Here is a 15260-nt window from a genome sequence, read left to right as displayed (position 1 = left end):
AGGAGGCGCCCTAAGAGCAGCAGGGCTGAGCTCAGGAACCGTCTCTGCAGTTTCAACACACAGGACTCCGCTTCCCCCAGCTCGTGGCTCCATCCCTGTGCTTCCGGGAGCCTGTGGTGGGCGGGTCTTCCTGAGAGTGAGTGACGTGCTGATAGCCACTCTGCTCCTGGCAGAGGCTAAAAAAGGAGCAAGGACAGTAGCAAACCTGGAGACGAGCAGAGAATCAGTGCCGCACACACGTGCTTCCATCCCAGGCTGGTGGAAAAATAAAGCGGAGCAGCTGCTGGGGAGGGCAGCCCGGCGGCCGTAAATCATCGACTTTCCCTGTGACCCAGATGTTTCACTGTTGGGTAAATGCCTGAGATATTAAAACAAATGTCCACAGTGAAGTTTCTAAATTTTACGCCGCCCCAAGAGACCATCTGAAACCCAGCCTTCACTCCTAGTGACTGTGAGGCTCACAGAGAAGAATCTGGAGACCCACTTCCACCCCTCCAGATTTTGTGGGAGGACGTGATCTCTCTTGAGAGGGCAGAAGACGCAGGTTCTTTTCATTTAAACACAAGGAGATTTGTCAGTAAAGGCTGGAGAGAGTCTGTCTCCACACCTCCCTCTGGGGGGGATACACATGCAGTCTCCTGAGCCAGGTTCCTGCCTGGAGAGGTCACCTGGACAATTCACCGCCTTAGACACCTGGGCTTCTCCTCCCCACCACGCTGTGCCTCATTTCTGTCTTTGTGAAAGGGGGAAAACAGCGGATCTGCCTGAATATGGTGTTAAAGAGGAAAATGGGTGAATACACAACCGCCCTTAGTAAACGTCAACAATTTATGACATCATTCTGTTATTGGAACGCCGAGCGCATGAAGAGAATGTGGCTCCAGCGTAAGAGACTTAACCATGACCTTCAGAGAACACGGTTCCCTGTCTCTCCTTTTACAGGCATTTGACTCTGTCCTCCTGAGCATGACTCAGATTGGTGTGCTACAGAGCAGGATGACCGAGAAATGTCTTTACAATGGACCTCAATTTATTTTTCTGATACATCTTTGTGTAAGAATGTGAAAACTGCCCCCCAACTGGCCTCTGTTTATTTACATCTTGCTCCTCCTGAGAGCAGGCGACTCTGCAGGAAAGTGAGCTTCCCTTTGGCATTAGAACTCAGGAACCAGCTGGGTGGCTGTCAGGAGGATGGGGTCACAGGAGGACTGCAGCCAAGCTCCCGCTTTTAGGGGAAGGCCAGTGATACCTATTCTCCACACATGGTGAGACACTTTGCCAGTATGTCTTAAGCTGAGAATTCAAAATATTTTCCTAGTTATGCAGAATAATTCTCAAAGACATCGTCAGGTTGGACCAGCTCTCAGAGCATAAAATAGAAAATGTAAGCTATTTAATCAATTTTGTTAGAAGCAGTCTTAAGGACAATTCAACATGTGAGAGAAGACAGATTTTTATGGGTTATGTCTGTTTGGAAATAGTAGCTCAAGGGATGTGAAGAAGTCAGAGCTTAACTACTGTCAGTGGTCTTAGACACCTACAGGTATTTCACATGAGCTGGTGGTTGCACTTCTCGGTTTCTTCTGTGGATGAGAAGGAAGTACAGGAATTGGACAATAATCTAATCTTCACTCACAGAGACTGTGCTTATGAAGGTGACAGTACCTGGTGAAGAAATCGGAAGTTGATCTACTTGAAATACCAGCTGCTTTGAGGCACTGGAGGTGGCTAGAGAGGGATATATTCAGGGCTGAGCACTCCCGTCACACAGGCTTGCAGACTGCCTGCCCAGCTCCTCCAGGAACACGGGTAAGTGTTTCCAGAAGCTCTGTGTAATTCCATGAATCCTTTCTGAAAACAATAAGGATTATGGTCTGTTGTTATCCTGCTTCTATTAATATTTCTTTGTTATGGTGGTACTTCACTTATTCTCCAAGAGCAAAAGTAAAACACCTTTTTCTCCTGATTTAGTTCTTAGATTATTTATTTCCCAAAAAACTTTGCTTCTTTGGAAGCACATGTGATTAGGGGTAAGATGTCCAAGACCCACAAATCCTTCAAGTAAGATCCTTCTATAGAGGAAGGTGCCTAACAGGAGATGGCTGAATGTTACCACATCAGTCTTTGCCTGGTGTCTGATATAAACCATTTTTTACCCAGTCTTAATGCAATCACTAAGGAGGAAAAGATAAAGATATTCTATTACTTTTTCACAAATTTTCTTTAAAAACTAATTTCAATAGTCCTCTAATTAAGAAATGCATACCAGTTCATTTTAAAAGGCTTGAAAAGTAAGAAGAGGAGAAATGTTGATTGCCAGAATCGCGCAACCCACATAAACAGCATTAAAAAAAAAAACTTATTACAGTATTGCAGACTAACCTCCCTTCACTAGAGTGATTATAAAATGCATCCGATGCTCTTCCAGGACTTCCAGACCACATTCGGCCACCATGAGTTCCCTCGGTGAAGCAATCATACACCTTGCAATCGATCTGTTCCACCAGATCAGAAAATCAAAGAAGGAAAACATCTTCTATTCCCCTTTCAGTATCTCGTCAGCCTTAGCCATGACTTACTTAGGGGCCCGAGAAAACACCGCATCAGAAATGCAGAAGGTAGGTGGCAGCTGCCTTTCCGTCACAGGTTTGCATGGTTTGTCTGCTGGCTGGAGTGCAGATGACCACAGGTCTGGCTGTCCCCGGGGGTCCCACGGGAAGCTCAAGCAGCCCCACGACGGGGTGGGCGCAGAGAGGGGCACACACTCTCCCGCAGGGCTCCCCACCGCCTTCCTATGCCTGGACTTCCTCTGGGGGCTGGGATGACCCCCCACAATCGCCCAGCAACCAGAGGTGAGGCTTTAAAGGGAGAATTCACTGGAAGTGAGACACTGACTAAAATCCATGCCCCCATGGAAACATCTTCCCATGTTTCCTCAATGATGAATGAAGAATGAGACACGATTCTTTAAAGTGGATAGCGACCAAGCCTCTTTGTGTTTTCCACACACAGATTGTGTTTAAGGGTGAAAGCTTTCACTGAACATTTCTGTGCTCTTTTTCTTTGTTTCTTCTTGAGTTTGTTTCTGTGAGGGGTATTTATTTGGTATGTAGTCTTGTTTGTGTGTATTCTTTTCTCCTTCCATTGTTTCTTTTTTACTTACTCTGATGTGTACAGTTCGTTACAGACTCCTTGTCCCACTGCCTGTCTTCTCCAGGTCCTTCACTTCAATGAAATCACAGAGAACCCAAGAGGAAGAGCTACAAGAAATCTCGTGAGTCACACAGCATTGGATGTAGAGGAGGTCATATGTCCCCGAGGGTCGTAGTTCAGACTGGGGATTTCAGATAAACTGGGGAAACTCCATTTTTAGAGGTCATGCTGGGCAAGATAGACTGGAGAGAGTCGTTTCTCAGTTCACGTGTGTGTGCGTGTGTGAAATCATTTCAGTCACGTCCTACTCCTTGTGACCCCGTGGACTGTAGCCCACCAGGCTCCTCTGTCCACGGGCTTCTCCAGGCAAGAAGACTGCAGTGGGTTCCCGTGCCCTCCTCCGAGGGATCTTCCCGCCCCAGGGATTGAACCAGCATCTCTCACGTCTCCGGCTTTGGCAGACAGGTTCTTTAGCACTGGCACTGCCTGGAAAGCCCTCTCATTTCACATTACATACTTATTTGCTTCCCTGGTGGCTCAGATGGCAAAGCATCTGCCTGCAATGAGGGAGACTTGGGTTCGATCCCTGGGTCAGGAAGATCCCCTGGATAAGGAAATGGCAACCCACTCCACTATTCTTGCCTGAAAAATTCCATGGACAGAGGAGCCTGGTGGGCTACAGTCCGTGGGATCACAGAGTCAGACACGACTGAGCAGCTTCACTTCACTTCCCTTCACTTCTTTACTTCACATCTTTGTTTTTCTGAAAGTAGAGAAGCATATGCTTAAAATCAGGGGCTCTGAAACCTGAAGGAGTTTCAAATAGTGATCTGCTGTTCAGGAATGAGGAACATGGCAAAAATACAATGGCTCTCAGCCCCAATGACTTCATCCCAATTAGCCAGGAGCAATAAAAGGTTTGCTGCATCGCATGAAAATACATTCAAGTAGGACAGCAGGGCCAGGGTATGGAAACTCTGATAAAGGTTATATATTATTATTATAGAATAAAAATAAGTATGTTAATCAAAATATGTTGCTACAATTATATACTTTTAATTAACTCTTAAATTAGATTAAGAGCAGTAAGCTTATGATCAAGTGTATTTTGGAGTATTTTGGGAAATGAATGAGAGCTACCATTTATCTAAATAGTCTAAAACTCTTAGCCAGAAAGTGAGAGATTCTGAATTGAGACAAGCCTATGTTGAAAAAGTTATCTGTATCTCCTTGGAGAAGTTTCTTAGCTCTCTGAGCTCTCCTGTTTTCATGGGAATGGCACTGAAGACTTAGAGATGCCGAGGGACAGCTGTTCCCGGTCTGTCTGGCTCCCACTGTTCCTACACTGGGAAGTGTGGCCGTCACAGTGCAGAACCACAGATCACAGTCAACAGGTCTTAGAAGGTAATCCCTCAAAGGAATATAACAGGGCATCAAATCACAACATAGGACAATATACAGATTTCAAGTTCTCACACAGCTGATGACTGTTAGAAGTTCTCCATGGCTCTAGCCCTCCAGGAGCTTACGTTTAGCCAAGACCTTTCCCCTAACCATTGGAGACAACTGAGAGACGATGCGGTAATGGAATGCTGATGCATCTCTGGTTCAACAGAGAGAAGGCTGGAGTGCGTTAGAGCAGGAAGAGAGAGTTACCTGGAAGATATAATGTAAAGATTAGGAAGGCTAATTCCAGTAACACAGGCCAGTTAGGAGAAATCACCACAAACATCATCCCTGGGGATACCACCCTCTAGACAGGGATCTAACAGACCTCTGGTGGTGTAGTGTTTACATTGACAGAGAATCCATTAAGCTTACTTTTTGATGTTTGAAGGTTGAAAAGCCAGGAAATGTTCATCATCACTTTCAAAAGCTTCTGACGGAATTAAAGAAATCCACTGATGCCTATGAGCTGAGTGTCGCCAACAGGCTCTATGGAGAAAAGGAGTTTCCGTTTCTCCAGGTGAGTTTCCTGGTCTGTCACACCTTTAGTCTTCATCTCGGGTCCTTGGGCCCCATCTCCTAATTGGGGGGGGCAGGGAGGGGGCAGAGGAGCCTGGGGCCCCCACCTGGGGTATTTCTTCCAGGGGCGCCGGGCTCCCCGACCACAACCCCACCCGCTGCAGTGTCCCAGAGGCTGATAGCACACTGATGAGGGGGGGCTATGGATTGGCTTATGAACTCTGCTTGATCAGGATTTAACACAATTTAATTTAATTTGGGAATACCTACATAGTTACTGATAAATTACTTTTCATTCCTCCTTTCTTCCTGCTCATGTCATAGGAATACATGGATAATGTTAAGAAATTTTATCTAGCCAGTGTGGAATCTGCTGATTTTAAAAATGCTGCAGAGGAAAGTCGAAAGATGATTAATTCCTGGGTGGAGAGCCAAACCAATGGTAGGTTATGAGAGAGTCACCCATTAAAAATCACTGCTGAGTCCCCACTGTGTGTGAACACAGTGCTGGACCCTGACTGGGCTGCCGGGAACGGGGTGAGATGAGATTGGAGAGGGTGGAGAGGCCCTGCAGGGGGTGGACGGTCCACGTCAGTGAGGAGAGAAACGGGCGGGGGGGCTCCCAGGACCAGCCCCCTGCAGGCAGAGCTGAGTCTAGTTGACAGTGTCTTTTTGGATCCCAAGTCTCTGCCCAGACTTCAGGTTGATTCATAAGTTTTTCTTTTAATTAGAGGCTTAACTTCTGGATTATGATCCCTAAGAGAAGATATTATAAAGGGTTCCTTTGTTAACTGGGAAACAACCTTCTCTCCCCCAAACCACCCTTTTTGAAGAAATGACCACATGCCGGAGGAGCCTCCTGGCCCACGTCCCCCTCCCAAGGCTGTCACAGGTGTCCTCCCCACCCAGAGCGGGGGCTGGACGACGTCTCCATCCCATGAGCCTTATCCTACCTCCCTTCCAAAATACAGTCTTAGCCTACAGCAGCTCAACGTGCAGAATGAAGAAGACTCCTCAGGGAATGGTGTCTGCCTTCTGCTCTAGATTACTGGGTGCATATTGGTTGTCCAGAAGAACATTCTGGCTACTTCTTCAGAATATTGAGCTCAAATTTCAAAAGACAGAGAGGGAGTAAGGAAGAAAAGGAGAATGAACACAGGGTGGAGGAAACAGGAAAGGACACGCAGGGAGGCAGTGAGGGAGGGATGCAGAAAATTTGACTTGTGGAAAACTTATCTAAACTCAGTTCATCAGGATTTCTTGTGAGATGACTGATGTCCCCACACACACAGACTGAACACTTTCCCAGTCAGAAGCAGGGGCATCCCCATGAGGGCAACTCCATCAGGCTGGAGCCATGAGCAAAGCCTCACCTGGTGAACCACTGGGCATGGAGTCCCTCATGGGCTGACTTGTGTGAATATTTGATCATCGCTTGCAACTTTCTAACCATCTTCCAGACAAACCACTCCTACCTTTCATGACAGACTTTTGATTTTCTCTCTTTGCAGAAAAAATCAAAGATCTGTTTCCCAAAGACTCTCTCGACAGCTCTACTGCTCTGGTTCTGGTGAACGCTGTCTATTTCAAAGGGCAGTGGAACCAGGAATTTAAGAAAGAAAATACTGTGGACGAAAAGTTTTGGCTGAACAAGGTATTGTCTGTAATTAATTTTTAATAATGTAACATAGCTCTGTGTGCAATGTGAAATTTAAATACATATTTGATCATTTCTTCTATAACTGCTAGTAGAAGTAGGATCTATCGAGGCTGTCTTTTTTTCCCTTTTTTTAGTTGGTAATAGTTGAAGAAACTCTTGTCTCTAATTCACAGATTTCCCACACCGTCTCTTAGAAGGAAGATGAGTTTGGTGTCTCAATAAGATTATCTTCTTTTTTCTTTTGGACTAATGCCCATTTAACATTTTTTGCCACATGAATTTATTGCAGGATACAAGCAAACCTGTGCAGATGATGAGACAAGCCAATCGTTTCAATTTCGTGTCACTGGAGGACGTGCAAGCCAAGATCCTGGAAATACCGTACAAAGGCGATGAGCTAAGCATGACGGTGCTGCTGCCCAATGAAGTAGATGGTCTGCAGGAGGTAAAACCCAGCAGCTATGACACTTCGTGCTGTTGCTTAAATTGCCGGTGACACAGGGCCTTTGTGGGCTGTTCACGGAAGCAGTTCTCACAGATTGCTGGTGATGCACCATAAAAGCAAAGTACTAAAGTGTGTTACTTCTTCTCTATGTTGAGTCTAATGGAAAATCATGAAGGAGAACTTGGCATCCTGTCACTTTCCAAAAAAATAAACCTTCCAGTGTGATATGGAAGAGTATGTAGAAAATCTTAACTTCACAGGCCCAGTAATATTCTGAGAAAACTAGAATATCAGTTCAAAAAATAATATGCTGGGCTCACATGTTAATATTTTGCAACCATCAAAACCTAACCTATTCCAGTCTATTCATTTGAAGACAGGGGAAACTAAGAGTCAAATGTAGATGACTCATGGAAAATATATGCAAATTCACACATGAACAAAATCAAACAAAGTAAAACAATGCTGAGCTCCATTCTGCAGACTGAATCACATGCTTCATAGAGAGGAGACAAACCAACCTATCTTGATGCTCACTTTCTATTTAGAAGTATTCTCTCAGAGTTATTTGGAGCCTCGTTGCTGGGAATTTTAAAAAAGTGAATCTTCCTTTTAGCATTGTTATGTTGGTTCAAGATAATTTATAAAGAAACCAATAACAATATCTGGCATATAAAAGTCATACCATAAATGGCCATCTGCAATTACTATAATAGCCAATGATGCTGAATTTGCAGTGAACTTGCCACACATTAAATATATATGCAGTAGCTTAGGGACTAACACACAATGCTTAAAAATATTAATTAAGTAAACACATACACTGAATCTCTACTTAATGGTGGTATTATGTAACAATTTAAACTTGGTTAGAGAAACACATCTATACAGGAAAAGTTTTCAAATAGGTCAAGCAAGTAAAAGGAATAATAATGGGTTGTACACTATAATTATATCATGCAAAAAACTATGCACAAAAAGACATTAACAAGACAAGACTATTTGAAAATGAAACATGTAGTGCTCTGGCAACTTAAGAAGTGAAGATATATAGTTCATCTTTTACAAAATAAATTTATTTAATGGTTCTGCTGTTATTTATGGGTATATATATACATATATATACAGAAGGCTCAGTTTATCACATAAATATTACAAAATATTCAGCTTATAATATATAATGAGATTACATGCAATACATAAATATTATATGTATATAGTATAGTAAGTTTATATGTATAATATAACTGAATCTCCTGTATTCATGTTTACTGTTCAAATAAAGCTTTTCCATACATTTCAATCCAAGGTTAGGTGGGCTCCATGACCACTGAGAATCCTGACATTTGTTCCTTTCCCACTGTTACAGCTTGAAGATCAGCTCACTGCTGAGAAGTTAATAGAGTGGACGAGCCCACAGAATATGGGGAAGAGACAAGTGGATTTATACCTGCCTCGGTTTAAAGTGGAAGAGAGCTATGACCTCGTGCCCACACTGCAAGCCCTGGGGATGGTGGACGCCTTCCGTGATGAGGTGGCTGATTTCTCGGGCATGACCGGGAGGCGTGATCTGGTGGTGTCAAAGGTCGTCCACAAGTGCTTTGTGAAGGTGGCTGAGGAGGGCACGGAGGCCGCAGCTGCTTCCGGCGTAGAAATTACTGTAAGAGCAGGAAGAAATTCTGAGAGTTTCCGCTGCGATCACCCTTTCCTGTTCCTCATCAAGCACGTCGAGACCAACAGCATCCTCTTCTGTGGCCGCGTCTCTTCCCCGTAGACGTCCTTGGCCAGTGGCCACACTCGGGGACGTTCAGGGAACTGTTCCCGGAGCTTGAATGCTGGCGTAACAATCTCCCTTGGATTTATTTTCCTTTCCAACCTTATAGTCATCTCTAAGAATATAATCGCTGAAAGAGCATGTCTGTCCTTCTCCCTCTTTCCACAAACACATGTAAACCTACTCTTTTTCCTCATGGAAACTCCCATTTGGACAAAATGTTCAACATATGATAAAAGGATATGTCAGTATTATATCTTCACATAACTTTGAAATAATATATCTGCTGTTTCAAAAATCAAATCTATGATTCAAGTCTACTCAGCTAGACCTCCACATTTATTTGCGTTTAAGTGATATGGGGGACGCTTATAAGCTGAAAATGTTTGCTCTTATGAAACAGGTGATCAATAAAACAGTACTTTTTCAGTTTACTTGGTGTTTTTCTTTTTCTTCCTTCTTTCTTTTCAACGAAGTGCAAGGGGCCTGCCACACATTGGAAAGATAATTTGGAAACATATGAATTTATTAAAAAAACAATTCAAAACCAGAGTGGAGCATGATAAGCCTGAAGAAGTAGGCTGGAACCAGAATGTGAAAGGATTATAGTCCATGTTAAGATCTGGCCGCCTCAAATATTGGAAGGAAAGTGAAGAAAGGAAAATTCTCATACCTTACTGGTGGGAATACAAGACGGTATGACTTTGGGCTTCCCAGGTGGTGCAGCAGTAAAGAATCCACCTGCAAATGCAAGAAATGCAAGGGACATGGATTTGATCCCTGGGTCAGGAAGATCCCCTGGAGGAGGAAATGGCAATCCACTCCAGTGTTCTTGCCTGGAGAATCCCATGGACAGAGAATCCTGGCGGGCTACAGTCCGTGGGGTCACAAAGAGTTAGACATGACTGAACACCTGAGCATGCAATCTTAACTTGGAAGTGAAAACAAATAGGACCGAGTGGGACCTTCCTGGTCACCAAATCCTTTTCTTGTCCCAGTTTGTTACTCATAAGAAAAAAGGTTTTAGTCTCCTGGGTTTTCCTGAGTACCAAAGTGAGTCGCTCAGTTGTATCTGACTCTTTGTGACCCATAGACTATACAGTCCATGGAATTCTCCAGGCCAGAATACTGGAGTGGGTAGCCTTTCCCTTCTCCAGGGGATCTTCCCAACCCAGGGATCGAACCCAGATCTCCCACATTGCAGGCAGACTCTTTACCAGCTGAGCCACAAGGCAAGTCCAACAATGCTGAAGTGGGTAGCCTATCTCTTCTCCAGGGGATTCCTGACCCAGGAATTGAACTGGGGTCTCCTGCACTGCAGGCAGAATTTTGACCAACTGAGCTATGAGAGAGGCCCCTGAGTACCAAAGGGCAGATTCAAACAGTTGCTTGCTCAGGCAAGGGAGGAAATGCAGAAACAAAGGAGGAACAATTAAGAAACTATAGTGCAACATTAAAGTGGGATCCTGGTTTCCCCTCAAGGGATATAACATGTTTGAGCTTTTCTGCAGGAACTAAGCCCCCCCAACCCCAAGTGGAGGATGGTAACTTCCTTCTGGCTGAGCAAACTTTTCCTAGAGCACCACCCTGCTAACAACCAATTGGAAGAGAATCATATGCCCTGCAGCGCTCACCCCAAATTTTGCTTATAAAAAGTCCTCCTTCCAAATCATCGGAGAGTTCAGAGTTTTTTGGTTTTTTGTTTTTTTAGCACAAGCCATTCATTCTCCTTGCTTAGTCCTGCAATAAACCTTTCTCTGCTCCAATCTCTGATGTTTCAGTTTGTTTGACCTCTCTACATGGGGCACACAAACTTGTTTGACTCAGACAGTAAAGAATCTGCCTGCAATGCAGGAGACTCGGGTTCAATCCCTGAGTCGGGAAGATCCCCTAGAGTAGGAAATGGCAACCCACTCCAGTATTCTTCCATGGAAAATTTCATGGACGGAAGAACCTGGCGGTGTACCATCCATGGGTTGGTAAAAGAGTTGGACACGACTGACCGATTGATACACAAACTCACACAAAAGGATAGAAACTGTCAGACTATATTTACAAAGCAAGACCTGGTGTAATAAAGAGTCTGACTCATTTTTTATAATTAACTATTGACAACATCCTCTGATTTAGTCGCTCACTCATGTCCGACTCTTTGTGACCCCACGGACTGTAGCCCACCAGGCTCCTCTGTCCATGGGGCTCTCCAGGCAAGAACACTGGAGAGGAGTGCCTTTGCCTTCTCCTGACATTCTAGTCCCACCACTTTTTGTTTCCCTCTAACCCGCCCCCTCTACTCCCCACCCGCCCCCCACCCCCTCACACACACACACACACACACACACACACACACACACACACTAAGCCAGCTGACGAGGAAAGGCCTGGCGCTCCCTCCCCGGTACCTGCAGGAAGTGCAAGCCAAGCAAGCCCGGCCGCGCCCAGGAGCCCTTCCCCGGGCCCAGCTCCTCGCCACGGTCAAGCCCTCCAGGGTCTCGGCAGCCAGGAACCCTGCCACAGGCTCCCCAGAAGCCTCATTACGCGAGGAATTAACATTCGTGGGGCAGGTGTGGAATCATTAATCTCAATATCCAACCTTTTTTTTTTTTTGGTGGAGAGTCCATTTTACACCCATGGGATGACCACAACATCCCAGTCTACGATGTCTACTTAAGACAAAAAACAGGACCTCCCTGGTGGTCCAGTGGTTAAGAATCTGCCGGCCAGTGCAGAGGACACGGGTTCGATCCCTGGTCCAGGAAGACTCCGCATGCTGGGGAGCCACAGCTGCTGAGCCCCTGCACCCGAGAGCCTGTGCTCCACAGCCAGAGAAGTCAGCGCCTGAGAAGCCCGAGAACCGCGACTGGAGAAAGCCGCGCGCAGCAGCAGAGACCCGGAGCAGTCAGAACTAAATAAACAAATAAACAAGTCTTTTTTAAAAACCTCACTTAAGAACACGTATAGGTTAACTGCAAGGAGGGCAAAAGGCACAGCCTGCCACAATGACCATATGAAAGCCTATTGGCTACATTATTATTAGGGAAAGTAAACCGCAGGAGGGGGCTGTTCTCAGGGATGCAGAGGTAGTGACATGTGATAGAAACAGATCAGGGGACCAGAAGAGGATCTAGAAACAGACCAAGCATGTGCACATGTCACAAAGATTCCAAGGCACTTAAATCACTGAGGGTGAATGTAGTCTTTTCAGAATACAAGTGATGCTGGAATGATTGAATGTCCACATTAAAATTAATGAGTCACTGAAGAGGAAAAGTTAAAATTTTACATAACCTTCTCCTGCTGCCTCTGTAACTCAGCTTGCCCCTTGCAAAGTCTGGATCACGTAGGTGACATAGTCTCAGAAAGCGGGGACTTACATACTAGGAACTGGAGTTTATCTCACTCACGCTTGTCCTGCTCTCTGCAATTGCCCAGCCCCTGCAAACCTGCTTAGTTGTGCCTGTCCATGTAAAGACCAGGCATCCCCCTCCCCATCTTGACCACTGTTCCCGCGCGTGAAATCCCTTGGTTTAAACCAGCCTGTTAACAGCTAGTGTTGCCACTACAGTCTGTCTATAAAAACTCTGTAATCCCTTTGTTCAGGGCTCAGAGCCTGGAGTGTTAACTCCTCTGGACCTGCCAGCGTAATAAACACGAGTCCTCCAACTCTACAAGTGTGGCGCTTGGTTTCTCGAGTACTGGTTTCTGCAATACCACACGCATATTTCACAAAAATTAATTCAAAGTAAATCATAGAACTGCCATATGACCCAGCAATCCCCCTGCTGGGCATACACGCCGAGACAACCAGAATTGAAAGAGACACATGCACCCCAATGTTCATCGCAGCACTGTTTACAATAGCCAGAACATGGAAGCAACCTAGATGCCCATCAGCAGACGAATGGATAAGGAAGCTGTGGTACATATACACCATGGAATATTACTCAACCATTAAAAAGAATGCATTTGAATCAGTTCTAATGAGGTGGATGAAACTGGAGCCTATTATACAGAGTGAAGTAAGCCAGAAAGATAAAGACCAATACAGTATACTAAGGCATATATATGGAATTTAGAAAGATGGTAACAATAACCCTATATGTGAGACAGCAAAAGAGACACAGATGTATAGAACAGTCTTTTGGACTCTGTGGGAGAAGGCGAGGGTGGGATGATTTGAAAGAATAGCATTGAAACACGTATATTAGCATATGTGAAGTGGATCGCCAGTCCAGGTTCAATGCATGAGACAGGGTGCTCAGGGTTGGTGCACTGAGATGACCCTGAGGGATGGGATGGGGAGGGAGGTGGGAGGGGGGCTCAGGATGGGGAACACATGTACACCCATGGCTGATTTATGTCAATGTATGGCAAAAACCACTACAATATTGTAAAGTAAGTAGCCTCCAATTAAAATAAATAAATGAATAAAAAAGACTATTGGGTATACAAAAAAATAAAAATAAATCATAGATCTAAATGCAAAAGCTCAATACCATAAAAGTTCTAGGAGAAAGTCTTAACAGACTTGAGATAGACAAAGATTTCTCTAATAAGACAGAAAAACAGAAATCATAAAAGAAAAAATTAATGAATTGGATCCCATTAAAATTTAAAACTGCTTTTCAATGACACCATTAAGAAAAATACATCTGACAGAAAATTTTTATTTAGAATATATTAAAAGAAATTACACATCAATAATGAGAAAGCAATCTAATAAAAATGGGCAAAAAATTTGAACAGACATTTCACATAAGAATATACATGCAGGGTCAATATGCACATGAAAAGAAGCTCAACATTATTAGTCAAAAGGAAAATGCATAACCACAATGAGATGCCACCTCACATCCATGAGAACGGCTATAATGAAGCGGACTGGCCACACCATCCACCAGTGTGTCTTCAAGGCGACTGCGATGTTCACTCACTGCTTGTAGTAGAAAATGGTACTGCCATTTTGGAGACCATATTAGCTGTTTCTTATACAATTAAACATGTATTTATCATCTGACCCAGTAATTTCACTCCTGGCTATCTACTCAAAGAGAAGTGAAAACATACGTTCACACACTTATGGGCATAGTAGCATTATTCATTGGCTTCCCTGGTGACTCAGTGGTAAAGAATTCACCTGCAATGCAGGAGACGTGAGTTCAACCCCCGTGTTGGGGTGATCCCCTGGAAAAGGAAAGGGCAACCCACTTCAGTATTCTTGTCTGGAGAATCCCAGGGACCGAGGAGTCTGGCAGGCTACAGTCCACGGGATCACAAAAGATTTGGACATGACTTAGCAACTAAACAACAAGCATTGTGTACAGCTGCCATACACTGGAAGCAACAAAAATGCCCGTCAATGAGTAAATGGATAAACAAAATGTGGTTTATCCAGATGGTGGAGCACTGCTTGTCAGTAGATAGTAATCAACTACTGATGTCCCAACTAGTCTCATGAATCTGAAAACACAGTCCCGAGCGACAGAAGCTAGACATGAAAGAGGACATAGAGGACATAGTCCGAATCCATCTGAATGAAACTAGAAATGACAGATCCACGCTGGAGTGATTGAAGGCAGATCAGCTGTTGGCTGAGCAGGGTTTGTTCAAGGACTGCTGACTCAGAAGCAGAGCAAAGAACCTCGGAGGATGATGCAAGTGTTCTGTATTCTGGGTGTGACAGTGTTTTCATGTGCACATTTATCAAAATGTGTCAAGTTCTAGGCTTAAAATGGTATATTTTATGATCACATTTATTTCACAATATCAAAATGCTCATGAAACTGACAATGGATAATCTACTATTTGAACAGAGGATGAAAATATGGGAATCCTCTCTGCCTGGTAGATTGCTTTATTTTGTTTTGGTTTTTGAGTTTTAATTTATGTTTTGCTAACGTGTTTCTCAATTCTCTTTCCTAGGTTCAGTTTGCCACACTATATGCTAAGAAAGAAAAAAGCAACACATGAACTGAATATAAATCTTTGTTTTCTTTTACTCCTGTGTTATAAGCTACCAAAATATTAAGACTGGTGGGAGTCTCAAAATCACTAGTGCACGGTCTTCACAAAAGAGACTGCTTCTCTCCATTAGTGCACAAAGCGTTGCACTTTTGTAGATTCCTAGAGGAAATCAGTGGAAGACTATTAAGGAGCCTTGATCCGACTTGCTATCTGCACGTCACAGACAAAGCATTTCAGTTTCAGAGAAAATTGTAAATATATACACTGTTGCAGTCGTTAATCATTGATTTTCATGGCAA

The 15260-nt window shown here is 44.1% G+C and overlaps 1 protein-coding gene across 2 annotated transcripts; it reads left to right on the top strand.

The window, feature by feature from the left end:
• The first annotated feature begins 2453 nt into the window (after positions 1 to 2453).
• LOC136167692 (serpin B3-like) lies at positions 2454 to 8997 on the top strand. Of its 2 annotated transcripts, none has more exons than XM_065935201.1 (7): positions 2454 to 2618; positions 3218 to 3274; positions 4991 to 5119; positions 5443 to 5560; positions 6630 to 6772; positions 7131 to 7223; positions 8593 to 8997. In XM_065935201.1, the coding sequence occupies exons 1-7, from the start codon at positions 2454 to 2456 to the stop codon at positions 8995 to 8997; spliced, it is 1110 nt and encodes a 369-aa protein (XP_065791273.1). The 2 variants fall into 2 exon arrangements, with proteins under 2 accessions (XP_065791273.1, XP_065791272.1); XM_065935200.1 differs by having other exon boundaries at positions 7068 to 7223.
• The last annotated feature ends 6263 nt before the right edge of the window (positions 8998 to 15260 follow it).

This window comes from Muntiacus reevesi, chromosome 4 (assembly GCF_963930625.1).
Source record: "Muntiacus reevesi chromosome 4, mMunRee1.1, whole genome shotgun sequence".
NCBI lineage: Eukaryota > Metazoa > Chordata > Mammalia > Artiodactyla > Cervidae > Muntiacus > Muntiacus reevesi.
The sequence above is the reverse complement of the archived record's forward strand: the minus strand, read 5'-3'. Positions and strand labels throughout refer to the sequence as shown.

Bases quoted from the DNA above. Each gene is read 5' to 3' on its own strand.
- LOC136167692 (XM_065935200.1), top strand. From the start codon at position 2,454: ATGAGTTCCCTCGGTGAAGCAATCATACACCTTGCAATCGATCTGTTC. The intron at 3,275-4,990 runs GTGAGTCACACA...TGATGTTTGAAG, and splicing joins GAAGAGCTACAAGAAATCTC to GTTGAAAAGCCAGGAAATGT. The intron at 5,561-6,629 runs GTAGGTTATGAG...CTCTCTTTGCAG, and splicing joins GGTGGAGAGCCAAACCAATG to AAAAAATCAAAGATCTGTTT.